The 27,397-nt window shown below is 52.7% G+C and overlaps 3 protein-coding genes across 3 annotated transcripts in view; 2 read left to right on the top strand and 1 right to left on the bottom strand.

Moving 5' to 3' along the window:
• Positions 1-541: 541 nt before the first annotated feature.
• Positions 542-7,353, top strand: PKDREJ (polycystin family receptor for egg jelly). The gene is given in 3 exon segments (XM_030320932.1): positions 542-838; positions 840-967; positions 969-7,353. Coding segments are annotated over 3 exon segments (6,810 nt in total).
• A 6,940-nt stretch (positions 7,354-14,293) lies between these two features.
• CDPF1 (cysteine rich DPF motif domain containing 1) lies at positions 14,294-18,363 on the top strand. Its single transcript, XM_030320931.1, has 4 exons — positions 14,294-14,366; positions 15,009-15,121; positions 15,370-15,481; positions 17,478-18,363. The coding sequence occupies exons 2-4, from the start codon at positions 15,009-15,011 to the stop codon at positions 17,622-17,624; spliced, it is 372 nt and encodes a 123-aa protein (XP_030176791.1). The 5' UTR covers positions 14,294-14,366; the 3' UTR covers positions 17,625-18,363.
• Positions 18,364-21,998: 3,635 nt separating this feature from the next.
• Positions 21,999-27,397, bottom strand: part of PPARA (peroxisome proliferator activated receptor alpha) — a 70,121-nt gene continuing 64,722 nt past the window's right edge. Inside the window, exon 8 of the mRNA XM_030320930.1 lies at positions 21,999-26,492. Coding sequence (XP_030176790.1) covers positions 26,245-26,492 — 248 coding nt within the window. The 3' untranslated portion in view covers positions 21,999-26,244. The remainder of the gene's footprint in view (positions 26,493-27,397) is intronic.

The raw sequence follows: 27,397 nt of genomic DNA, 5'->3' as shown, positions 1-27,397 counted from the left end.
TATCTGAAAAATAAACCACACATCTTTAATTTGTAGGTCAAAACCCAAACAGGGGAAAGTAGAAAAAAATTTAATTGAATGATAACGTTAATACCACAAACAGGCAGGATGCGGTTACGAAGCGTTTGGTGGGACACTTAACCTTAAATGCTTCTATTAGGAAAGAAGAAAGATCTACAATCAGTGACTTAGGGTTTCAACTTAAGAATGAAGAGCAAAAAAGAGAAACCCTGGGCTTTCGGGGAGCTCACAGACCCCGTCTTGAAACTGGATATTCCCAGGGGAGTGGGATTCCCGCTAAGGGGCCTTTCAGGCTTTTGGGAACCTTGGCAGAGTTAATTCCATCACCGCTCCCCGATCGAGGCCTACACAGGCGTGGGAGGGGGCGGGGGGGGATCCCGGAAGCCCAGGCCCCACTCGCCGCTCCAGGTCGTGACCCCGTCGCCCCTGTGATCCCGCGGCCCGCGCCCCACCCGCGGCCGTTGGCTGGACCCCCGGCGGCCTGCGGCGGCGGCTCCCAGGTTCCCGGGGAGACGGCGCCATGCGGCCCCGGCCCGCGCTTCTCCTCCTGGGCCTGGGCCTGGTCTTGGGCCGCGGCCGCCTCCCGTGGCCCCCGGATCCTCGCACCGCCCGGGCCGCGGTCCTCGTTCCCGGGGCGCCCGGCCCCCGCCGCCAGGGCCCCTCCTCGGCCCGCCGGCCCCCGCCCGCCGCGCAGGGAGACGCGGCCGCGCTGCGCACCTTCGGGGGCGTCCCGGGCCTCGGAGAGCCGGGCGGCGGCGTCCGCCTCCGCCTGCGGCCCCGCGCGACCCCGGGCGGCGGCGTGGTCCTGAGCGGCGGCCGGCGGCCTCTGCCTGCCCCGCGGCCCCGCGCGCCCTCTCTGCCTGCGGGTGCGCGTCTGCTGCGCGCCCCCGGGGCCGCCGCGCCCACGCTCGTGGAACCTGCAGCTGTGGGCGCGCCGCGGCGCCTGTCCTGCTGTGGCGCACCCCGCCGCACGGCGCGCTCGGGCGCCCGGAGTGGACCTTCCGCCTCGTGCCCGTCCCACCCGCCAGCGTGCGGCGCCCCCGCCAGGCCTCCTCTGCCCTGCCCGCCGGCGACCCTCGCCTCTACGCGGGCTTCGTGGCCCAAGCCAAGTGCCCCACGGATGGGCCCACGCCTGTTGTTTTAGAAGCCGTCAACTCGGACGGCCCCCAAGCCATCGAGTCTTCGGTGTCCTGCCAGTTATCCGCACAGTTGCCCTGTGTTGTCAGCCTGGTAAGGATCAATAGGGACCAAGATCCGGTGGTGTTGAACAGGAGAATGCACACTACCTTGAATGCAACCTTTAAGTACGACTGCCTGGAAGCCACCTTATTTAATCCGAGTTGGCAAGTCTTTTCCGTGCCCTCCGTATCCGACGTGCCGGACTGGAATCAGCCTTTGGACGTACCACAACTCAGCCTAGGGAGGACTCCAGCGTATATGGAAATCCCCCCCAATTCTTTATCTTGGGGGGTGTACGTGTTTAACTTCACTCTCACCATCTACACAAGGAAGTCAAATACACCTCGGGCAACAGGCTCCGATATCGTCTACGTCACCGTTCTTCGAAGCCCCCTACAGGCGGTGGTTATTCCTGCCAGGCCCAACATAACAATGAATTTCACAGATTCGCTGGTTCTGGATGGAAGCAGGTCATCGGACCCAGATTCAGGCAACTCTTCAGAGGGACTCCTTTTTTCTTGGTACTGCACCAAAGATAAAAATAACTACCAAGGAGAGACAATTATAGTGGTAAGCAGGAAAGTCTGTCTCACTGCAAAGCAGACCGATCTGCGGTGGAAGGAGGCCTCTGGTCCCATCCTGTCATTTTTGCCAAGAACACTGAGAGGCAAAGATGTGTATTATTTCAGAATGGTGATCCGGAAGGGCAGTAGAACAGCGTATGCCGATAGGAGGGTGCATGTGCTCCCAGGACCAAGACCCGCAGCACACATTTCATGCATTGAAAATTGCAATCGTAATTTGATTATTTCAGATCGATTCTCTTTGTTTCTAAATTGCACCGGGTGTGCAGGAGACCGTGATTACTATAAGTGGTCGATTCTGTCGTCTTCAGGTAAAGAGATCATATTTGATTGGGCGAGACAAACCACAACAGGGAGGGCCAGGGCTTATCTGACCATAAAAGCTTTTGCTTTTAGGGATTTTTCCGAAGCTGAGTTTTTGGTTTCTGTATACTCAATAACATGGAGCGGAGCGGGCTTGACCTTGAGATACTCCTTTGCTATTAACTACGCTCCTCAGCCCGGGCAGTGCAACATCAATCCAGCTAAGGGACTTTCACTTTTAACCAAGTTTGTCATCCGGTGTACTAATTTCACGGACAAGAACATCCCTCTTGCATACAAAATAGTAGTTTCTGATTTGTACGGTTTTGGGCAAATCAGTTCTGTGAAAGAGAACACCTTGGGGGCCATCCTGTATTGGGGGCATGAGTCCACATCACCCCCTTCCTTTCTCCCCGTTGGTGGATTGGCTAATCATTATGTGATGAAGATCATTGTTCAGGTATATGACTCTCTAGGAGCCTTTACTCCGGTGACCCTGCACGCCACCGTACGGGCTCCTACGGACAAAATCTCATCAAAGAATGTGCTTGATCGATTATTCAATTTCACCATGGGACCAACTTCATCACTCTCTACTTTGCTTGACCAGCGGGAATTTTTGCCTGCAGGCTACTTAATTTATATAGCAGCTTCTGTGGTGAATAGCATGAAAGCTGACTTAACTTTGCAAGCTGACGAAACCAGACTCCGGGAACACCTCGTCAACCAGACTTTCGTTCTTCCCAACAGCACTTTGGAGGAAATTAGCCAGGTGGTCGTGTGTATGGCTAAAGTAACCCAGACAACCTCTGGATTCACTCGAATGGCTCAGAAACTTGCCACAGTGAGGGTCTGGCAAGCCAACCATGCCCTACGACAATCTCATCAAAAACATAAATCCTTTAGCTCTGAACAAATAGAAATCGTGAGCACTGGGATATTAACAAGTCTGTCTAATATCCTTAAACTGAGTGTTCCCTATGAAGTAGTGGATGAGCCTTTCTATGGGTTGGAGTTTCTAGCAGACACAATATTGGCTGGCATGGTGCCAGGGAATGAAACCACTGCAATGACGGCCTCCAGCTTTAACATGTACCTCAAGAAAACAGAAAAGCGGGATATTAACAAGGCCTTCACCAACAAGAAACTCGGCCGAAATTATTTTCGTCCAGTGCTCAATGCGAGCAGTGTCCCCCTTCTGCCTGAAAATGCTCCGATCTCCACCATGTTTTGTGAGTTTGCAGATGATCCCTTTCCTTGGTTAAGTCAGCAGGAAAGCTATTCTGCAGAGGTGGTTGGGTTCAAAATGACAGGCATCCCCGCCAAAGGCAACGTGCTAGAGATCACACCCGATGTGGTCGAAGTGCACATCGTCAGAAGAAACTTGAGCTTTGCAGCTTTTAATCTCACGGTGGGACCCGACAACATGCCCCACAAAGTTAATGAGCCCTTCAAAAGGACGACGGGGGAGTTTAGCTTTGAGGTGGACAGCAGTGCAGTGAATGAGGTGCTGGTCCACATCATGACGGAAGTCACCCTGGTGTTCACAGTATTGGTATATGCTGGCAGTGAGATCACCCCCGCCGCTTTGGTGGCCACCTTCTTCGTGCCCTATGACATCCCTCCCATCGCTAACCAGAGTGACCTGTTTGACCAGGCCTGTGTGGTTAAGAAGGCCCGCGTGGTCTGCCTTCCACCGTCCCTGCTGCAAGTCATAGCTCAGCGAGGCAGCTCGTCCGAGTGCACCGTGACCATGGCTCTGCAGGCACCTCGCTTTGTCATGGCACCCAGTAACAAGCTAGTGAGAATCGCCCTTTTCAGCGTTCAGTGCTTAGACATGTACGGGATCCAGAGCGATTGGAGAGAGGACAACTGTGTTCTCGGAGAGGAGACCACCTGGGACAGAATGCACTGTATCTGCAAAAACCCAAGGAGGGCCCGGCGGCAGCTGGCCACGATCAAAAAAGCCGGCCTGCACCTGCAAACCCACTTTTTGACGGCCAATGTGATTGTGGTCCCTAATCCCGTAGATCTACGGCTGGAGGTCATCAGGAATGTCACCCAAAACCCCGTGACTCTCTTCGCTGTACTTTTCATTATGCTCGTGTACGTATTCCTAGCGTTCTGGGTCTTGCACAAAGATGCCATGGACCAGCTTCTTCGGCAATACGTGATAATCCTACCTGACAACGATCCTTACGATAAGGTGTGCTACCTGCTCACCATTTTCACAGGAATGCGCTGTGGGGCTGGGACCAGGGCCAACGTCTTCATCCAACTTAAGGGAACAGAGGGTGACAGCAACGTGCATTGTTTGAGCCACCCCTATTTTACCACCCTCTCCCGGGGAAGCATCAACACTTTCCTCCTCACAACAGAACGTGACTTGGGGGACATCCATTCCATTCGCGTGTGGCACAACAATGAGGGCAGAGCCCCCAGTTGGTATTTAAGCAGAATCAAAGTGGAAAATCTGTTGAGCAGACACATCTGGCTGTTCCTCTGCCGGAAATGGCTTTCTATTGACACCTCTTTGGACAGAACATTTCACGTTACCCCCCCTGACCAGCCTCTAGAGAAAAAGGACTATTTCCTGATAGATTCCATTTACAAGCTGGAGAAAAATCACATGTGGTTCTCTGTTTTCTCCGGGGTCAGTGCTAGGCCGTTCAATAGGCTGCAGCGGCTGTCCTGTTGTTTAGCCATGTTATTGTCTTCCCTTTTATGCAACATTATGTTCTTTAATCTCAACAAAAAAGAAGACACGGATCCCAAAGAGACAAAGTACATCAGGTCAATGATGATAGGATTGGAAAGTGTCCTAATCACCATCCCTGTGCAACTACTGATCGCCTTTTTGTTCACCTATTCCCAGAAGGAACCTCGCGTGACTGTAGAGGAGGTGTCTCCCCAGAAGACCCCCTTGATGCGAGTCCCAAGTGAATACTGGGAGGAACATCTGAAAAAGTGGCACGCTCAGGAAACTGACGGGGCCCCTGCCAGAGCGGCTTCGAAGCTTCCCCCCAGGAAAAGCCCTAAAGCTCCCAAAGCTCCAGAGCAGCACCGGGGCAAGAAAGCAGAGGGCAAGGTCTCCCGCCCCCGAGATGTTAACATGAACGCCAGTAACCGAAACGCAGAGGACGATCAGGAATCTGCTCCTGCGCAGCCGCCCTCCCAGACGAAGCCTCTAGAACTCCAGGAGAAGCACAGGATCGTCCTGCCTGGGTGTTGCGTTTATATAGCATGGTTCTTGGTTTTCGCCACCTGCAGTATATCCGCGTTCTTCATTGTATTTTATGGGCTGACCTACGGCTATGAAAAGTCCATAGAGTGGCTCTTTGCTTCGTTTTGTGCGTTCTGTCTGTCCATTTTCCTGGTGCAGCCGTCCAAAATTATCCTCCTGTCAGGCGTCAGGACGAGCAGGCCCAAGTATTGTAAAAACCTCTCGTGGGCAAGCAAGTACCACTACACTGAGATCAAGCTGTTCCACGCGAAGATGGGCCCGGAAGAAATGAAAAGGCGACACGGGCAGATCACGCAGCTGCGAAGCTCAAGGATGTACCAACCCCTCACCGAAGACGAAATCCGAATATTCCAAAGAAAGAAGAGAACCAAGAGGAGGGCGCTCCTGTTCCTCAGTTACATTCTCACCCACTTCCTGTTTCTGGCGCTCCTGCTGAGGCTCGTGGCCCTCCTGCCCCACACCGACAGCTTCTACTACAACCAGTTCATCCGCGATCAGTTCTCTGTGGACCTCGGCACGGTGACCAAGCTGGAGGACATCTACCGGTGGCTGGACCACGTGCTACTGCCTCTGCTCCACAACGACCCGGACCCAACTTTTCTTCCCGACAGCTCCTCCAAGATCCTTGGCCTTCCGCTCCTGAGGCAAGTGAGGGCCAAACCCGGCGAAAAACTCTGCCCGCCCGCCCAAGACTTTGTGCAGAACAGCACCGACAGAGACATCCATTGTCATCCGGAGTATGGCACGGACCCAGAAGACACCAGAAGCTACTCTAACGTTTGGGATAAAGTGGGTAAGCGGGCTGTGGACAAGAACACCAATGGGTTTACTTACAAGCCTCAAGAGAAGACGTGGGCGTATTTCTCCCATGGACTCTTACACACCTACAGGTCGGGGGGCTATGTGTTCTATTTTTTTCCGGAACAGCAGCAGTTTAATTCCAGCATGCGGCTCGGGGAGCTCCAGAGCAACAACTGGCTTGATGAGAAGACCTGGGCCGTGATTCTGGAGCTGACCACCTTTAACCCGGACGTCAGTCTATTCTGCAGCATTTCTGTCATTTTTGAGGTTTCACAGTTGGGAGTCGTAAACACGAGCATGTCCGTGCATTCCTTCTCGCTTGCTGACTTCGACAGGAGGACGTCCGCTGAGATCTACCTGTACGCCGCCGTCCTCATTTTCTTCGTAGCCTACGTTGTCGATGAGGGCTATATCATTTTGCAAGAAAGGGCCTCCTACGTGACAAGTGTGTACAATTTGCTCAACTTTGCTCTAAAATGCATATTTACCGTGCTGATCGTGCTCTTTCTCAGGAAACACTTCCTGGCCGCTGGCATAATTCAATTTTACCTGTCGAACCCTGTGGAGTTTGTCCCCTTTCATGCAGTTTCTCAGGTAGATCACATCATGAGGATCATTTTGGGTTTCCTGTTGTTTCTGACCATCTTGAAGACCCTCAGGTACTCCAGATTCTTTTATGACGTGCGCCTGGCCCAGAGGGCCATTCAGACCGCCCTCCCTGGCATCTGCCACATGGCGCTGGTGGTGTCCGTGTATTTCTTCGTATACATGGCCTTTGGCTACCTGGTGTTCGGCCAGCACGAATGGAACTACAACAACCTGATTCACGCCACGCAGACAATATTCTCCTACTGCGTTTCGGCTTTTCAGAACACCGAGTTCTCCAGCAACCGGGTGCTGGGGGTCCTGTTCCTCTCGTCCTTCATGCTGGTGATGATCTGTATACTGATCAACTTATTTCAGGCGGTGATTTTGTCGGCCTATGAGGAAATGAAGCAGCCCGTGTACGAGGAGCCATCGGACGAAGCGGAAGCAATGACCTATCTGTGTCGCAAGCTAAGGACCGTGTGTCGGTGTGTGTTCTTCCAACCCAAGGCCAGAGACAAACCGGAGTTCTTTGAGGACATGCTGTATGGGCAGCCGGAGAAGAAGAGCCGCCGGTATCTGGGGCTCAAGACCAGAAACATTAATGGGAAGAAAATGGTTTATCTCGTTGTATGATCAGGGACAGTGTCAAGAACCACAGGCAAGAGTCCCGCCCCCTCTCCACCCCAATCTACCTTCCCAGGGCAGAGCCTTCTCCTGCTGAGACTTGGCCCCCCCCCCCCAGGGCTGGGAGCCTAGAGCCTGTGGCTCCCTCAGTTCCTCTGGGACCTCCCTCTGCAGACCAGGGCCGGAGCTTCCCCGCCCCGCCCCTCCCCTCCCCACCCCTACCTCCCACACTCCAGCTGGGGCAGGGCTGGGGGGACCTTGTGGGGAGTTCCAGGATTTGTTCCCCTGCATTTGAATTCAGGGATGGGAACTGACGGTCGGAAGTCTGAAGCTCCCCACCTATTCTTTAGGGCGACTGCAAGTTAAAGATATAAAGTTTAACAACACTTTCCGGACCTTGAGACATGAATTTTGCTTAACACCAAAAGGTTGTGTGTGTTGGGGCGAGGGATCACAGTGAAAGACAGCAAATGTTCTATGTGTGTGACGACAGTAATATATCCATCCAGGACTGGGGCTCTGGGTTGTTGATGGCATGGTGGATTACTTAGGAGTATTAAAGAAAATGTGGCTTATTGTTTAAGAGAAACAGGGGTAGTAGTCTTATAGTTTCACTCAGAAGCATGTTCATTTATGTAGATGCCACTTTAAGCTTTATCAGAATTAAATGTGAGCTTTCTTCTCTGAGAGTTGCAGTGATTTCTGCTTGAAGGGCATATACTTGGATGGCTCCTGCCTTCCAGGTGGAGGGCCGGCAGAGGGGGACGACCAAACCAGGGGGGTGGCGGCTGCGTCCCAGGCGCTTGCGGTTTCCCCAGGGCCCCTGCGGTCCTGAGCGGGGCGGGGATGGCCGTGGCACTCCGTGCTCCATGCGACTCGCACAGCAGTGTCCACAGGGCAGATACGGTTTTTCTAAGTCCCCTCGTGGGGAGGTCATGGGAGTGGCCGGGTCCATACCGGCCCGCTGGCCTCCACTGGCGTGCGCGTTCGTAGATGGTACCCCTCTTTACCACCCGACTCCTGAACAGGTCGAGAACAAGTAAACACAGGGGCCAAATAATTACTTTTTACCTGCAGAGGCCGGTTGTGGTCCGGTCAGATCCATGCACTTGCCTGTGGGAGTGCAGGATGAGAGGGTTTAAGCCCCAGCCATGGGAAGCCGGGGGCAGTCCTCCCCTTAGAGCCTGGGAGACCCACACAGGCATGGGGTCAATGCGCCCAGACACTCTTCCCAAATTAGCAATCAGCTGAAGTGTGGGCCCCTCTCCAGGCTCAGGGCACACCGGTTGGCCTCCCTTCCCAGGAAGAATGTTCTGGGGGTGGCTGTACCCCATGACCTGGAGCTGTGCACTGGGAGGGAGGGAGTGCCAGCTGGAGAGGCCTCCTGGTGCAGGAAGGGGACCACCCCCTCCTGGTACCGACATGGAAGCCGTCTGAGCGAGGACCAGGCAGACAGCTGTAGGTCCAACGAAGGAGACGAGGCTCTCAACTTCTGGTTACAATGAGAAGTCTGGCGGTCACAGGACTTTCCCATGCATATGAGGAAAGAAGAGAGTGCCAGGGGCCTTCTAATCCAATAGAGCAATGATAAGTATTATATGGTTAAGAAATGTAGAAATGCCAATGCAACATTATCAGGAAAACAAAGTAACAAGTGAGACAAAAATACAGGGTTTTTTTGAAGGAGTTGTCATCATCATTACCTTATTTTCATACACAAAAACATAAAATGTGAATGGTTCTAGACTTTTCCTCCTGTTGGGTTGTGGCTGCTTCCTCACCGGGAGGGAAAAAGTGCATCCACATGGGTTTCTCTGGGGACCCTGTGCAGTTCAAGCAACGAAACCACAACTTAGCAAGTTTAAAGCCGTTTCTAAAGATTCCTTTGTCCTCCTCATATTTCCAGGAATAGCGTAGCTATGTTCCAGAACAAGTTGGCGACAGTTCTGAATACCCTCCCAAGTCCGCACCGAACAGGAAACCAAGATGAATGTTCTTGGATTTGTTCTCAGTTTAGCCCCTTAAGAACTCTGGAATTCAACAAATCTTCTAGAGAGCTCTCCGTCTGTGGCTCTGGGCGGGAGTGGGGATACATCCGCCTCAGACTCTTGTTCATTCCAAAAACTTGCATTTTTTACAATTTTATTTTATTTTAGATAGAGTGTACACGAGTGGCCAGAGCAGAGCCCAACATGGGGCTCGAGCCCACGCGGAAATCAAGAGTCGGATGCTCGACTTGACTGAGCCACCCAGGGCTCCGAAAACTTGCATTTTTAAAAAATCTTTTTTTTTTTTTAAGTTTATTTATTTATTTTGAGAGGCAGAGAGAGCGAGCGGGGGAGGGGCAGAGAAAGAGGGAAAGAGAGAGAATCCCAAGCAGGTTCCCGCACTGTCAGCACAGAGCCCGACGTGGGGCTGGAACTCATGAACTGCGAGATCACGACCTGAGCCGAAACCAAGAGCTGGATGCTTAACCGACTGAGCCACTGAGACGCCCCGGAAACTTGCATTTTTAAGGCCTGCTTCTGTATGTATATTTTACTGTTCAAAATTTACTTAAAAACGATACAACAGTAAAGGCATTTTGTCCATAGGCAACAAAAACAGGTCTCTAGATGCATCCTCCCTCCTCCACACCACAGAGAGCTGAACTTTGCCTTCTTTGCCTTGAGCCTGAAGGAAGCGCCCCCGGTGTAGGTCTGGTGTGTGGCTGGTATTCAGTGTATCATGCGTGTATTACAAGGGCTTCACTGGGCGCTGGTTACATTGTTGTTCTTTGTGCAGATTCATTTTGCCATACACTTAGGAAGGCTGGACTTTTCTGGATATATATTCTACTTTTACAAGCTTACTTTAAAACCTCAGGCCTGGGGCACCTGGGTGGTTCAGTCTGTCAAGCATCCGACTTCAGCTCAGGTCATGATCTCGAGGTTCGTGGGTTCGAGCCCCGCGTCGGGCTCTGTGCTGGCAGCTCAGAGCCTGGAGCCTACTTCCGATCCTGCGTCTCCCTCTCTCTCTGCCCCTCTCCCACTTGCACTCTGTGTGTGTGTGTCTCTCTCTCAAAATAATAAACATTTAAAAAAGTTGTTAAGTACCGCCAGAACATATGGGTAATTATCTTCCCTAGCAAGTTACTCCTTGGGGAAGGTGGCACCAGGAGATGTTACAAGCCTCCATATGTCTAAATATTTAAAGGTTATGAAACAAACTTACAAACCATTACATATAATATATTCTATCCACCTACCTTGACAGACACACCTTTGTAATGAGAAAAAACTATGTAAAGCGATGGTTTTTATATAGCTGAAAATTGGCAAAATATCAAAGATAACTGAATTATTATTGTGTACATTTGGGTGTTCTCTTGATGGGCCACTGGCCCTTGGATGAGCAAAGAGACGTACATAATCTATCTGTAAAGTATTATGTACGCATTCCTATAAAACTGTGTTCTTTTGCAGTCATTACAGAAAAAAATCGTGTTGATAAGAACAAAAGTTTTCATATAATTATGTCCTGTGGATGATAATGCCAAGTTACACAACTTTTCCTGAGTCCTCAGAGCACATGGATTGTTTCTAATTATTTCAGTCGGGAGAGCATGCACTCTCCTGAGGGGAGTGGCAAGTGGAATTCTCGATAATTTTTTAAGTTTATTTAATCATTTTGAGAGATAGTATGCACAGGGGAGGGAGACAGACAGAGACAGAGACAGAGGGAGAATCCCAAGCAGGCTTGCGCTGTCAGCTCAGAGCCTGACTCGGGCCTCGAACTCACAAACCATGAGATCATGACCTGAGCTGAAACCAAGAGTCAGACGCTTAACCGACTGAGCCCCCCAGGTGCCCCGGTCAATAAAATTCTTAAAGATAATTTTTTAAATGTTTATTTATTTTTGAGAAAGAGAGAGAGACAGAGCGGGAGAGAGAGAGAGAGAGACAGAGCGGGAGCGGGAGAGGGCAGAGAGAGAGAGAGACAGAGGGAGACACAGAATCTGAAGTAGGCTCTGGGCTCTGAACTGTCAGCACAGAACCTGATGAGGGGCTCGAACTCATGAACCATGAGATCATGACCTGAGCTGAAGTCAGATGCTTAATCGATTGAGCCACCCAGGAGCCCCGTCAATAAAATTCTTAAATCTTTACATTTAGAATTGAACCCACGGATGTCAATGTCATGTTTACACGTCGTAAAGACAGCACATGTGAAAAACTTTCATTTCTTCATCTAAATGTTATCCTCATCTCATGTCTACCACATTTCTCACAGTTTACCTCCATCCAGAAGGTATTTGTGTTTTGCTAAGTTCACATTTTCCAGTGCTGGGATATTATTAAGAGAAGTGGAGGGGCACCTGGGTGGCTCAGTTGGGTAAGCGTCCGACTTCAGCTCAGGTCACGATCTCACAGTTCATGAGTTCAAGCCCTGTGTCGGACTCAGCGTTGACTGTGCAGAGCCTGCTTGGGATTCTCTCTCTCCCTCTCTCTCTTCCCCTCCCCCTCGCTCTCTCTCTCTCTCTGTCTCTCTCTCTCAGAAATAAACATTAAAGAGAGAGAGAGAGAGAGAAGCGGAAACTGCCCCAGTCCACTCACTTTGTTCAAATCCCTTTTCTTTTTTTTTTAATTTTTTTTTTCAACGTTTATTTATTTTTGGGACAGAGAGAGACAGAGCATGAACGGGGGAGGGGCAGAGAGAGAGGGAGACACAGAATTGGAAACAGGCTCCAGGCTCCGAGCCATCAGCCCAGAGCCTGACGCGGGGCTCGAACTCACGGACCGCGAGATCGTGACCTGGCTGAAGTCAGACGCTTAACCGACTGCGCCACCCAGGCGCCCCTCAAATCCCTTTTCGATAGAGATCCACCTTGATCCAAAGTGGCCTGAAAGTAGTCTCTATAGAGAGAAGTTCCAGGATTATTTGGCACGAATCTTCGGATTCGGACTGCATCAAATGTTTCTATTCCCTAGTCCTCATTTCCCTGCATCAAATTTGAATGCTATTTTGGTGTTTTAAAAAAGATACTTTATTTTTTTAGATCAGTTTTAGGTTCACCTCAAACAAGCTACAGAGATTTTCCAGTGACCCACCCCCCCCCTCCACCCACATGCACAGCCTCCCCAGTTACCAACATCCACCAGGTGGTTCATTTGTTACAACTGGTGAATCTACATTGTCACCCCAAACCCATAGTTGACATTAGGGCTGACTCTTGGTGTCGTATGTTCTAGGAATTCGGACAAATGTGTAATGATATGGATCCACTGTTATATTACCATACAGAATAATTTCACTGCCCTAAAGATCCTCAGTGTCCCAACTATTCATCCCTCCCTCCCCTGCAACACCTGACAACCACTGATCTTTTTACTTTCTCCATAGTTTTGCCTTTCCCACAATGTCATACAGTGGGAATTATATAATATATAAGCTTTTCAGATTGGCTTCTTTCACTTGGTAACATGCATTTAAGTTTCCTTTACGTCTTTTTGTTTGTTTTGTTTTGTTTTGTTTTCCTTTATGTCTTTTCATGACCTGATAACACCTCTCTTTTCAGTCTCAAGTAAGATTCCATTGCCCGGATGGGCCACAGTTTACTTATCCATTCACCTGCTGAAGGACATCTTGGTTGCATCCAAGTTTGGGCAATTATGCACAGAACTGCTATACCCTGCACCCACATGCAGGTTTTGTGTGGACGTAAGTTTTAACTCCTTTGGGGAGTCCCAAGGGGTATGATTGCTGGGCTGTATGCTGAGCGTATGTTTAGTTTTGTAACAAAATGCCAAACCATCTTCCCAAATGGTTGTACCATTTTGTAGCCCCGCCAGCCATGAAGGAGAGTTCCTGGAGCTCCACACCCTTGTTGGCATTTGGTGTTGTGAGCGTTTGGATGTTGGCCATTCTAGTAAGTATGGAGTGGTAACTCATTGTTTAAATCCACATTTCCCTGATGATCTGGGACATGGAGCATCTTTTCCTATGCTTACCTCCCGTCTATATTTTCTTTGGTGAGATGTCTGTTCAGGTCTTTGGCCCATTTTTAAATCAGGTTTTCTTTTAGTTGCGTTTTTTAGAGTTGTTTGTATATTTTGGATAACAGTCCTTTATCATCTACATCTTTTGGAAGTATCTTTTCCCATTCTGTGGTCAGTTGTTTCATTGTTTTGATATAGTGCTTATTCTACATGTAGTTTCTCTACATGTAGCTGAAATCAAGAGTCGGCTGCTTAACTCACTGAGCCACCCAGGGAAACTATTTAAAAAAATATATATTTGGGGATAATATTAAACCTTGTGGATTTTTTTGGTAAACTTTTTCTTATACTAAAAGCTGTGGATAGCTCAAATTTAAAATTAACTTTACTTTCTATCAAAGACGAATATTTGCTCTTTGAGTATTTCCCTTGGCTCCCCTATCTAGTCCATCTGGTAACTTGTCTAACCTGATCTCTATCCTGAGATCAAGGTCGTGTATCTGAGTGGTTATAGGTTATATATGCAATGCTTCCTCCAGATGGTCCACCTTTGGGCAGACCCAGAAAAAAACCCCAACAGTAGATCTTTGAATTGATCCAAAAAAATACCCTTGCTGTAAGCACCCCGAGGTCAAAACCGCTAGAAAGAACATCAGAGCGCTTGTTAAAATCCCTGGGGCCCAGGTCCAGGAGTGGTTGTTATTCCCAGATACTCCTTATTTCTCAAGTCCCCAAAGGATAAAGTCCCAACCCCCAGAGAGCAAACGGGAGCCTGGGACCAGCCGCAACACTATACCCGCTCGACGCGCTCCTACCAGAGGAAGACCTCACTCACTCCAGCCGCCGCCGCGCCCCGCAGCCGGAAGTCCACCCTGAAGTTCCGCCCCAGGCTGCCGGGGGCGGGGCCACGCACGCGCCCTGGGCCGGGGCCGTCGGGGGCGGGGCCGCGCAAGCGCCTTGGGCCGGGCCGGTTACCGGCGGCGAGTGGCGCGTCCTGGAGGCGCTGGCGGCTCGGCGGAAGCTTGTGGTGTCCCGGGCTCCGAGGTCCGAGCGGCCGCCCGCGGCGTTGGGGTGGGATGGAGGACGCGGGAAGGCTCCCCGGAGGCGGGCTCGGGCGTGCGCGGCCCTCCAGGAAACTGAGGCAGGCAGGCAGGCGGAGATGGCGCGGCCGCCTTCCGGACGTAGGGGGGGCTGACGAAGCCCGGGGAGACTTGCATCGGCCCCCTTTGCTTAGAGAAGCGCGAACAGGATCAGTACGGAAAAGAAACCCCGTAGATGTGTATATTCAAACTGCCGAAGGCCAAAAATAAGAGAAAATCTTGGAAGTAGCCCGAGGGAGGTTCCGGAGGTGGAGGTGGGGTGGAGCGAGAGCGAGGAGGCGGGCAAGTGCAGGGTGGCGAAGGGTGCGAGGGGGCCGTCCTGGAAATAGGTACTGTCGGAGGTAAAGAGGGCTCAAATGGCCAGGGGCGGAGCGGATTCTGTAGTCCGTTGAGGCTTGAAGCATCGCCCAGAGCCTTGACTCGCGCGAACTTGTGTTGACTTTTGTCCGCTTACTTTGAACTTGAGGTTCCTTGTCTGTAAGCGGTGTCCTGGGTCTTACGGGTAAGAAACACGCAGCCGGAGGCTTAGGAGATGAGCACAGTTCCTGGTTCTGCAGGTGATGCGCCCTGTCTCTTGAACTTGCAGATGGAGTGTGAGGCAGACCACCGTCCCCTGGGTGTGTTTAAGTGCCAGCTCTGTGCCCTGACAGCCCCATACAGCTACGTGGGGCAGAAGCCCCCTGACACCCAGTCTGTCGTGTGAGTACCCCGTTTCAGGCTCCTGGCCACGGAAGCTCCCCCCTCCCCCAGGCCCCCTGGCCGGAGCTGTTGGCTGGTGCCAGCCTGAGTGTGATGCACGACTTGGGTGTTGAGCTGTAGGTCCATCCCTGTCCGGGCTCTGGACACTTCAGGAGTGTCCTGAGGGGTCACCCAGCTCCTCCGGAACCTCCAGGCCCCTTCCTAACCCCCTTAACCCAGAGACCGACACCTGCCTTACCGTCCTGCAGCCTTCTGGAGGAGAGTTACGTCATGAAGGACCCCTTCACCTCAGACAAGGGCAGATTCCTGGTCCTTGGCTCTCAGTGCAGTTTGTGCAGCCGGCTGGTGTGTGTGGGCCCGGTGGGTAAGCTGCGTGGGCTGGGGCTGCCTTCCCTCCCTCCCCGTGGCCGGGACCCCAGATGCACGAGTGTGGGAAAGGTGACGCGTGAGCCTTCCTGACGTCGGCGTGAGCATCCGCCTTTCCTTGCTGGGTGATCCTAGGAGCCCTCCCAGTCACTCGGTGGGGGCCGGGGGAGTTCTTGGAGGCCACCTCATTATGGATGGGTCCTGCGGCCAACGGAAGTGAGCAGACAGGCAGAGGGGCGGGCTGGGGTCAGTCGCAGGGTCTCCGTGCTGGCTGAGCAGTGGGTGCTGACAGCCCTTCCCCCACCCTGCACCAGCCATGCGGGTGGCCATTGTTCTTCTCTCCGTGGAACGGTGACCTTCTTCCTACTTGTTCTTGGCGGGACCTTCCAGAGGAAGGAACTGTGCTTTCTGGAGCATTCTTGAGCATTCCTGTGCTTGGGGCCTGTTTTACCAGTGCAGATTCCTTCAATCTGGCCCAAGCCTAGCTGGGCAAAACCGTATTATACTGATAGATGAGAAAACTGAGGTTTGGAGAGGTTGAGTGGGCCCAGTCCACCAGGGTGGTGAGCCTGTTGTTTGAAAACCCGAGGATGGAGGGAGGTGGAGGAGTGCGGCCCCCGTAACCCGAGTGACGGGCAGTAGAGGGGTCCCTGGGCTTTCTGCCAGGGGGCAAAGTGCCAACAAGGTTTAAACAGCCTCTGTCCCTGCAAGGCCAAAGTGATGAGATTTGACGGGGTGGGAGGAAGCCTCCGCGAGGCAGAGGCCTGGGGTGTTTGGAGATGGGCGGCTGGTGAGGACTCAGTGGGAGAGAGGAAGCTGCGAGATGAAGACCGGAAAGGGGGGCGGCGCCAGGTGGTGAGAAGCCTTGAATGCCACGCTTACAAATCGGGCTGCCCTTGGTGAGCAGAGGAGAGGGTGCCCCGCGTGGTCTTCGAAGTCTCCAGTGTTCTTTGATGGAACAGTTTGTTAGTGACAAGTGAGTCCTCTCTCTTACATGGGAACAGCTCTCTTCTGAGAACTGTAGGAAGGGCAGCCTTGTCTTAGCGGAGGCACACCCTGAGCTGCTGGAACAGAGACCCCAGAATACAGTGGCATGATTACGACAAACCGTATTCACTTATTTTTCATACGTGTAAGAGTCCAGAGCAGGTGATGCCGGCCGGAAAGACACTGCTGCCACTCAGCACGTCACATCCACTGGGTCCACGGTGGCTGCTGCGGCTCCTGCCATCGTACCTGTGCTCCCGCCAGCAGGAAGAGACAGGGAGCGCATCCCCATTCCTTCAAAGGGCATGACCAGGAGGTGGCACAGAGCTGCCACGTGGCCACACCCAGTGGCAGAAGGGGCTGGGAAAGCAGTCTTTGGACAGGGCCTGGGCAGTGAGTCTCCGTAGTTCAGTGACAGAGGATGGGCACAGGGGAGAATGGCCGTGGTTGTGACCTCCTGCCCAGACCAGCCACCTGCTCGTGGCCCTTTCGGTCTGCGGTGGTTACCAAGTCTGTGTCCCACTCGTGCGATAACCAGGAGAGGGAGGGATCTAGGATTTCTGACTGTTTAGGCGTGGCCTCTGCTCCGGCTTATTGTTTGCCCTTGACCGCGACGGAGCAGGGCAGACCCCAGAGTCTTTCTGTGCCATCCCGCCTCTCTCACCCTGGTTAACCCAGGCCTGCATTGCCTCTCTCTTTGACGCCTTTGCCAGCCTCGGTGGGTGATTATCGCAGGCTCAAAACCCCCAGACACCCCACTGCCTGAAGGGTCTGGGTGTGTTTCCTGCCCCCTCTCTCCTCCATCTTTTTCCCTTAGGTGATGGCCACGTTCTTGGAGGGGGCTGGCCGGCCCCCAGCCCCTGCTCTCCCTTGTGCTGTTCTGGTCACCCCCCTCCCCCCCCCCCCCCCGCCGTGTGTAGAAAGGGCTGGGCTTGGGGAGGAGCTGCTCCGTGCTCCCCATTCTGTGGTACTTAACCCCCACCCTTCCCCTTTGCTCTTTCAGGAGTGCAGCTTATTCTATTCCAAGAGATTTTGCCTCCCCTGTGTCCAGGAGAACGTCGATGCCTTCCCTTGGGAAATTCGGCAAGACTTGGGGAAAAGGAAAGGTCCGTCAAAGAAGCCTGCCAGCCAGCCTGGTTCGAGGACATGAGTGCAGCCTGGGCCAGGGAGGGGGCTGAGCTGGGAACTGCTCTGCCCGGCCCTTTTCGGGGCCATCAGGAGCAGCGTTGGGAGCTGGAGGGAGCTGGGGCCCAGCCTGCGGCAGCAAGAGGACAGGGAGACATGCAGAGAAGGCCCTCAGAAGGCTGACCTCAGACCACACCTCCTGCAGACCTAGCCCCGTCCAGAGCCGCCCTCCACGTTGAGACCACAGGGCAGGAACCGAGCAACGGCTGAGAACTGGCACAAAGCCAGCCAGGGCTGGGCCTGCTGGCCCTTCTGCTCTCCTTCCGGACCTGGGGCTCTAGGCCTTCCTGCAGGGTCATCCCCCGGCTTGTTTCCTGCTCACTCGCGGCCCCCTGGGGGCCCTCTGTGCCCTTCGCACTATTCGTCAGATCCAGGAATTGCCTCCAGGTGACATGGTGCTCTGCCCAACCCCGAGGACACAGAAGCCAAGGGACAAAGCTCCCTGTCTTGGCCCAGGCCACCTGTCCCTTCCTGCTCACCTGGAGGCAGGAGGGCTGGGGCCTCCCGCTTCCCGTCCCCGGAAGTGAGCGTTCACGCAGATCACGCAGGACAGGACCTGCGGGAATGTGCCCGGGTGTGTGGAGAGAGATTAGGGGGCCTGGGGACAGTAGGATTTCACTTCCCACCCTTGTGATGCTTAGAACATGTTTTTAATCTCGATCATGTGTTAGATTTATAATTAAAAACCCAGACAACCAGTTAACGTTTTGGAAAGTAATCCTTCCCCTGAAACATTTGCAGGACAGCTGTTCTCCGTGGCACTCTGAATCTGGCGTGGAGTGGGGCTTGGGTGTTGCTACTTCCAGCCTTTTCTGTCCCCTCAGGCTCTGGCTCCAGCCCAAGGGAGAGGAATGCCTTCCCCTGCCTTCCCTTCCCTCACTCTGCTCTGGAAACTTCAGGGAACTCAGCACCAGCCCTCAGTGGACTATAGGCTGCCCCGGGCACCCCTGCCTTCCCGGCCCCCAGGCGGTGACACACTCAACCGTGTGTGAGCCTCTGTGGTTCTCAGAGGGCAGAACGGGGCGGTCTCACCTAGTAAGTACCGCAAGGCCAACTCACCGGCCGGGAGAATGTTAGATGCGTGTTTGAGGAGAGAACGGAAAAAGAGCTTCTATTGGCTGATCTGTGCACTGGGTTTGTTTCACATGCTCCCCGTGTGTCATGTTATGTCAGATAAATGGCTGTCATCTCAGGGTCACACTGTTCTAGGGCCATTCTGTCCACTGAAGGACTTAAGGCTACAGGTGAAGGCCCCTGTGCAGGTGCAGCGTTGAGCAGGGGGCTGTCCTGGGCTGAGGGCAGATGCTACGGCCAGGAATTTTCAAGCTGAACGTTCACCTCACAGCATCACTCAAAACTCACCAAATAATTTTAAAAAATAGTTTTATTCTTTAAAACCATTAAGGCAACGCTGTACCCTGAAATTAACTCCTTACATTCATCAGTCTTACAGTAGGACATTCCAAACCTGTACGTTCCCACAAACTCAGGATATAAATCAATATATGTGATCAGTTCAATCTCCTAGCAGGAAAAAAAGAAGAGGACCAAAGATTTTTAGAAATTAAAGTTCTTTTCTAGCCATTTTCTAATTCCTTGGAACCACTATCCGTTAACGTGACTAGGAAGATTACCTCTGCTTTTCTCTGCACACCCCTGCTCCCTGAGGCCCTGCACGCTCCACCCAGAGCCAGAGAGGACACCAGAACCTGCTCTAAAAGGTCTGCTTTGGAACCACTCCTGTCTAGTATTACGACAAGGGGTCTGTCCGCCCCTGAACACTTGGGGAATATAAGGCACCTAAAAATGGTAACGATAAACACACCGAGAAACCAAGCTCAGTCTTGCTTTGGAAATCTGCACCCATCTGATGTGCTGATGCGCATGGGTCGCCCTCCCCCTCGGCTTTCGGTACAACGGCCCTGTGGATCCCAGGGGCGGGGGATACGCACCACGAAGCTCTGCCAAGGCACTGAAAACGACACGGAGTGCCGTGGGGGCTGTGGTTTCTGTTTATGCTTCGGGCTGGCCCACGTGGGCACTGCCAGGGAAGCAGCCGGCGCACACGTTCCATCAGAGTATTTCAAATTGCCCAAGTTCTTTGGTAAAAACCCACAGGTAATAATTCCCTGAAGAACAGACAGCTACTTACTGCACAGGATTAGTTCAGGTCTTCGGCAGGCACTGCTGTGAGGAGTAAGTGACCTGTGGCCTGGGTCTCTCGCGGCCTTGCTTGTAGAGACGGTGAAGGTCCGCTGGCTCGTGCTTCACGCATGTGGGGTAAGACGAAGGGAACGGATTGACGCGGGAAGTAAGTTCCGAGTGGCTCGGGAGAGAGGACCGGCGGTGTGAGTGTGCGTGTGCAATGGTGTTTCAGCTGTTCTGTTCCGGCTTCCTTTGTGCTTCCGGTAGGGTTCAAGAGCCAGGCTGCTAAGAGTATGTCAACTAGTACTGATTTCAAAAGATCCCAAATCTCTGTCATTAAACGCATGATTATAAGTTAGTAAGATATTTATACTAGATTTTTAAAAACCTTGAATCACAGTATTTAAGATATAGCTATCAATATGGTTCTTTTTCCCGTACAGTGTAGAAAAAATAATGATACTCAAACACAAATACCGTAATCTTACTGAAAAGGGTACTGAGTGGTATTCATCTTTTGTGAGGTACGTTTTTTATGAGGCCTGAAAACAGGAACAGGCCATCTGTGCTTTTTAAAAGAGAAGACATTTTCCGAAAGTGAATGATTTTACTCTGAAGAGATTGGTCACGCACTTGTCTTCTGGGCCTGGAGCGTGATCTCCCTGCTTGAAGAGGCCACGCGGAGGCCGGGGGACCCCCTCTGGGCCAGGAGACTCAGTGGCCCGCATGCCCCCACTTTGGGGCTCCCCTCGTGCCCTCGGAGGCAGGGCTCAGGGTGGAGGGCGTGTCCCTGCCCTGGTTGGCGAGATACTGCAGTTGATCATATTAAATGAAGTTTGGTTGCTGGGTGAGAGAAGGGTGAGGGAGGAGGAGGAGGCTGGTACATTCCCTTCTCTGGAGAAGCACGTGGGGAAGCCTTCCACACTTGACCTAAACTAGCAAACATTTTAAATGGAAAAATCTGACCCAGGTCTTAATATTATCTCTGATGTAAAAAAAAAAAAAAAAAAAAAAAAGTTTCTTAGTTGTTTGTTTGTTTGTTTGCTTTTGCAAATGAGGCATTTAACAGCTACGGGGCCCACCGGAGTCCTTGATGTTTTCGGTCGCTCCAGTCAAGGTGAGACACGGTGGATGCAGCTTGGTCTGTGCTCTTCTGCAGAGTTCCGACAGGGCGTGGCTGTTTGTATGTCAGCCGGGCCACAGGGTATGGTCCCCCCTTTCCTGAGATGGGTGGGAAACGGTTGCACTTCTCTTGGTTCAGACTGAAATGTGGAGAGGCAAGTGGTCCGCTGGGAGCCCCGCTCTAGAGGTGGGAAGACCGCCCCAGGGCCCCAGCTGGCCGAGGGCCGTGCAAGTAACCCGGCCAGCAGCCTCTCGCCCGTTGTCCTGACACGCGGGCCACGGCCACAGCTTTTTTACGAGCCTCAACCCACCCCACCAAACTGAAGCTTAAGACACCCTGCCGCATTCCACGAAAACAGCACAATGGAAAGAATTAGGTACTTCTTTAAACTAAAGCATGAAGATTGTCTTTTTTTTTTTTCCTCTTATAAAACTTTCAGTACCGCATTCTGGTTTGCCTTGTGGTTTCCAGAGAAATGCGATGATGCAATGGACCTCCCATACCCCGAGTCTGACCGAATTCACTGCTTTAATTCTTACTCTGGTGTGTTTGGCAGGCTGGGGGTCGATGACCATTTTCCTGAATCCTATTAAAGTGGCAGTGGAGGGGCGCCTGGGTGGCTCAGTTGATTAAGCGTCTGGCTTTTGATTTCGGCTCAGGTCAAGATCTCACAGTTCATCAGTTCGAGCCCAGCATCGGGCTCTGAGCTGACATGGGGCCTGCTTGGGATTCTTTGTCTCTCCCTCCCTCTCTGCCCCTCCCCTGCTTGCATACTTTCTCTCTCTCAAAATAAATAAAAGACATTAAAAAAAAAATGGCAGGGGAGCCCCATAAATCAGCTTGGACCAAGAGTTAGGAGAAGCCGGGCCACTTTTAAAAAAGGAGAACAAATACAGAGAGCCTGGCTTCGGGGCTGCCGAGTGCCGGGCAGTGCCAGTGCGGTGAAGACTGGCTACGTGGAAAAAATTTCCTCGGACACTTCTTAATAGCCCTCAGTTGGTGGCACCGATCTCAGTCTGTGACGTGCACGGACAGTCGAATGTCCCTGCCATCCTGAATTGACATCACTGCCATGAACTTAAAGGCGTTAAGCAGGTGACCCCTCCAGGAACACCTGCAGGGGAGGACGGGGTCAGGCCACCCTGCTTGTTGGAAGTGCCGGTAGGAGGTGAAGTGTGCTTGCTATACCCGAGGCCAAAGACGCACAAGGCCAGGCGGCCCTCACCCCGAGCCCAGATGTTTCCACTTGAACCTGGGATGATCTCCGCTGAGCCCCTCAAGAGGCTGGGAGCTGGAGGCTGCAGGAGCCTGTTTTGCGGGCGGTAAAGGTCCATGCCGTAGGTGGTGGGCCATGAGCGCTGGGCATGTTTTCCTAGTGGGACCCGAGCTTTGAAAGGTCACACAGGGAAGAGGCACTTTGAAGGTGGCTCGCTTTCCCTGCTTCCCCGGAAGCGCCCCACGTAGGGCCAGGCTAGTGGCCCAGTCGGTCTTGAGAGCACCGGACTTGGTTGAAACTGTGCACCCCCTATTTAAACACAAGTTCATAAGACACTGCAAAGACAGGTGTGGCCACTGGGTCAAGACAAGGAAACCGTCATGTATCCAGTGGCTAAGTATCAAATGTGCTTGGTGCCACTGTGGTTTGAAGAAGGGAGCAAGAGGCAGGGAAGGCCCAGAGTCAGCACAGGGCCACAGGTGCACCTACCAGGGGTGAGCCCTTGGAAGGTCACGGCCCAGCTAGGTTTGCTCGGAGGCACCTCCTCCCACCCTCGTCTGGCAGGCTTAGGCAGCCAGCAGGCTCAGGCGGAGGGGAGGCCCTCGGCGGGGCAGGTCAATGCAGGCAGTGACCTTTGTCATGTCTCCTAGACCCGGGTTATGCTCAAACTCTGTGCCGCTAAACGGGGCAGCAACTTCTGCACACGTGTATCTCCGAGGCTCCCTTTAAACAACAAGAGTGCCTTCAGAAAGCAATAACCTTCCATCTCCGTGTGCGCAGTCAAGCAAAGAAAGGTGAGCCTGACTCCAGATGCTCCAGAAGGACCCCACGCGTTTTGTGCACCTTAATTTTAACAGTGCCTTTTGATGTAGCTCATTGAGGTAGCTGCTACGCTGTGGATTTGGGGAAACAGTAGTGGCTGAATGGACAGTTTACTTCTCACCAGACGTTGAACCAAGGATTGTACTTGTGCCTCGAGCTTCTGCTCAGATCGTGGGGTGCTGCCCGGTCTCGGGGACCGCCACACGACCCTTGAGGCTGCTCGTTTCCTTAGAGTTCTGGACGGCCCAGAGTAAGAAATGCATCCAAAACCCGGAAAGAAACGTTCTTGCTTTGAAAACGAAAAGAATCCCTTGACCACAGGGACAGCTCTTGCGGACATTCTGGAACGCCCTGGGCACCACGTTTCTTCTCCTGGACTTGAACGTTCTTACTCGTGTAGACGTATACGTACTCTTTAGGAAGATGCTCTCAATGCGTCTCGTCCGAGAGTCTGAGGAAGGCTGCGGGGAAACTCGAGCAAGGCGGGACGGACGGAGCAGCTCTCTGGCACTCCGGCGATTCCCCCGCGTGCTGATGTGGTGGCCAGCACCCTGGTTTTGATGATGCTGGGCCTCGCCGAAACGGCCGCGGGCGCGTGCAGCCCTCAGGGTGGCAGGGGCAGAATTCAGCGTGTGGGACGCCCGGCCGGACCCGCCCAGGAGGCAGAAGAGGAGGGACGCTGGGGGAATCGGGTGGAGAGGTCCGGCTGGCTCCCGGGCTCAGGATTCATCCTTGTCAGCCCTGCAAAGGCCGTTCGTAATCCTGTGGTCTCCCGGGCGTTTGGCATTTGTGGCTTGGTGTAGAGGGGAGCCGCCCCGTGGGCCAGTCCACCAGGAAGGAAGGGCTCCGGGCTCTGGCTTGAGGCTTCTTGAACCTGTTGTGTCCCATCTACTGAACTTCACGCTGACGTCAACTGAAACCCAGCAGGCACTGCATGCAGTTTAAAGAGTCCCTGCTGGAAATGCTACAGTATTTTGAACTGGTGAACAGTTTGTCCATCTGACTGTCAGTGGTCTGAGAAACTTTTCAATAGGTGACCCAAAATATTGAGTGGCGATTAGTGACTATTATTTAAAACGAATGTGTGATAAACGTGAACGAGTTCAAGTGGCTTTCGAGCTGAGGTCTCCGCGGCCTCCTCTGTGGCTTCACCGGGAACGTGGCTGGGAGTCTAGCTGGGCCCCGAGAGTGCCAAATGCTCGCCAACGCTAGGAACGCAGGACCTGTGGCTTTGTCAGCCTGTCGCCACAGGATGCGTGAAATAAGGAGTTTTCAAAAATAAGTTTCATGAAAATAGAGACGGTGTGAGCGACTCTTCTGAAAGCCTGGGTCTCGAGGCTCACTTTCCGAGGCCACGTCTGTGAACAGCGTCTATCTGGGGCACCTCAGGAGAGAGGCCAGTGGTCAACAGAGGCAGCAAGGACCTGGCATCGGAATGTAGCCTCTGTCCCTGAACCTGTGGACAAGCCACGGCCCTTCGGCCCCACAGATCCAGGGAGCCCCGTCCTAGGGCAGGACGCGGACGCGCCTCTGACTCAAAGCTGAGCTCCCTTCTGATTTCGGATGACCTCTTGACGGTGTCATTCATATGTGGAAATACTTTTACTTGCTTCCAACAGATCCTTTAATTGGATCTTTCCACAAAACGAAAAGTGAAAAGTACCACTCACGTTTAATTCTGAAAAGGATGCGCCCGTTGTAGCGTGTGCCTTTTCCAGCTGAAACCTCAGCTGCCCTCTCTGTGGCTGCATTCCCAGGGTGCCGATCTTGGGAACTTGATCGATTTCAATCCTGATCATTCTTCCAACAGCAAATAGCATCGACCCGCTAGAGCCACATTTTCTAAAGACAGAGGGGGAGGGGCGCTGAGGGCACAACCAGGTCCTAAGTGCTGCTGGGAGGAGAGGTGGCCGGTGTCCCCGCCCCCCACCGGAAGCCTCAGCCCTGGCAGGCTCAGCCCGGCCTGGCTTGGAGGGCGGGGACTGCCGCCACCCTCCCATGGGACGCTCACCTTCCATGGTGGACAGAAAGAGAGAGTCTTTCCGGGTCCATATGTTCTAGACAGAAACCACGATCAACACTGCTTTCCTAACCAGACCGAGGTTGAGAAATGACCTTTAAGGCTGAAATAAGTATTTTAGGTGTTGGGAAAGCTACCACACGAAGGACTCTGTGCCTGCCCCCCTCACTCTCCAGGTGCCCCCCACCACCCCTGCCCTGGCCCGTGTCTGCCTCATTTTGTCCACTCTCGGGAGCAGCTGCTCTCACCAAGGGTTAAAAAAATAAAGCTGCCCATTTGAAAAAGTGACACAGGAAAAGACCAAGGAGCTGCCTTGACACACAGGGCTCAGAGGAACATCGACAGACCGTTTGTCAGTTTGCTCCTGAAAACGCTTTCGTGGCCCCCAGACAACCTGACTCGGTCGGTTCAGGTTTGGAAACAGAGGTCAGAGGAACAGAGAGCCTGACATACTTTCTTTTTGTCTTGCTCCTGCTGCCCACAGACGCCAGCTCGAAACGGGCAGGCCGTCAAGCCCAGGGGCGGTCTTGGGACGTGGCTTCCTGGGATCTTCCACACAAACCTGGAAACGGGCCTTTGCCTGCGCACTAGCTACAACCACAAAGACAGCGAAAACCAACCGGCCGCTGCGTCCCGATGGCTTATCAGGCATATCTCGGAAACTTTAAATCCTCCGATTAAAAACCAGCATGCTGTCTTTCCTCACACGCGGGACACAGAATTAACACCTTCCCAATAAATATTTTACCACTTTTTACATACCTAACCTTTGGGTTCCTCTAGATTTACAGGATCATAAAAGTTAAAAAGTGCCGATTAGTTTTCAAAACGATACAGGAGCACAAGAGTCAAAAGGTGGGGAAAAGAGGAGGCCGACCACATATGGCGAGGTCACCAGTTAATCCGACAGTAAATTGCTAACGCGACATGGGAAGAAATCCGCACTAACACCGGGTGAGTCAAAACCAGACGGCTGCGCGTCACCCCCCTTGACTTCCCAAGAACTGCATCTTAGCCACTTGTCACCAGCTTTTCAGTACTTGGCACGCTCTGAGAAGTCCTGGTGTGAAAGAAAAAGAGAGAGAGAGAGAGAAATGCGGACTAGGGTTCCGGTTACCTAGAGCTTTCGTCCCGTTCTCTAAGGTGAGAACGGTGGAATTTGTGCAAAGTGGGCATGGCTCCCACTTGTCACGTGGTAGGGCTGTCGCCTCGGAAAGACCCTCGGAGAGCCGCGCGCTTCGCCGTTCGCTTCGCAGCCGTCAGTACATGTCCCGGTAGATTTCCTGCAGCAGCGGGTGCAGGGCGGCATCAGACTCCGTCTTCTTGATGACCTGTACGAGCTGCGCGTGCTCGGTGACCAGCTGCCGGAGGTCTGCCATTTTTTGCAGGAGCTTTGGGAAGAGGAAGATGTTGTCGGGATGGTTGCTCTGCAGGTGAAGTTTGAGCACGTGCACGATGCCCTCCTGCATTTTTTCAATGTGTCCCACGTTGAGAAGGCCCGGCCGATCTATCCTCGAAAGAAAGAAGAGGTGGTTGGGATCGTCACAGCGTTAGCGCCTTGTAACTATTTATCAGTGTGGGAAAGCAAACCTCCTTATTTTGTGTGACCTTTCTAAAATTTTTTTTTTTTTACATTTATTCATTTTTGAGAGACAGAGCACAAGTGGGGGAGGGGCAGAGAGAGAGAAGGAGACACAGAATCCGAAGCAGGCTCCAGGCTCCCGAGCTGTCAGCACGGAGCCCGACGCGGGGCTGAAACTCACGAGCTGTGAGATCATGGCCTGAGCCGAAGTCGGACGCTCAACTGACTAAGCCACCCAGGCGCCCCTTGTATGACCTTTCTTTCTTTCTTTTTTAAATTTTTGTAATGTTTATTTATTTTTGAGAGAGAGAGAGAGAGAGAGCGAGTGTGTGAGCAGGGGAGGGGCACAGAGAGAGGGGGAGACACAGAATCCAAAACAGGCCCCGGGCTCCAGCTGTTAGCACAGAGCCTGATGCAGGGCTCAAGCTCATGGACTATGAGATCATGACCTGAGCCGGAGTCAGATGGCTAACCCACTGAGCCGCCCAGGCGTCCCTGACCCTTCTTTCTTCTACTGCCTGCCTTTCGATAATGACTCAGCCGGAAGACAACGTTCCTGGGCCTAGTAGGGGCAGACAGGACAGATACTCGGCCCTAAATATTTATACGGCCTTAACTCGACCAGCTCCCTCAGAGCGTGGCCCTTTCCTTATGCATGTCAGGAGAAGAACCCCAGAACATTAGGAGAACTTTACGTTCCGATGATGATGGAAACAACCAATGCTGCATAAGATGAAATGAAATTCTTCCTGAGTGAAAACTAGATATTCGCTTTCAGGTTTTCCGCCACTATTTCAGGAGTGGTGATTGTTTCAGAGGGGGTTTTGCAG

Source organism: Lynx canadensis, chromosome B4, assembly GCF_007474595.2.
Source record: "Lynx canadensis isolate LIC74 chromosome B4, mLynCan4.pri.v2, whole genome shotgun sequence".
NCBI classification, from domain to species: domain Eukaryota; kingdom Metazoa; phylum Chordata; class Mammalia; order Carnivora; family Felidae; genus Lynx; species Lynx canadensis.
The sequence above is the reverse complement of the archived record's forward strand: the minus strand, read 5'-3'. Positions and strand labels throughout refer to the sequence as shown.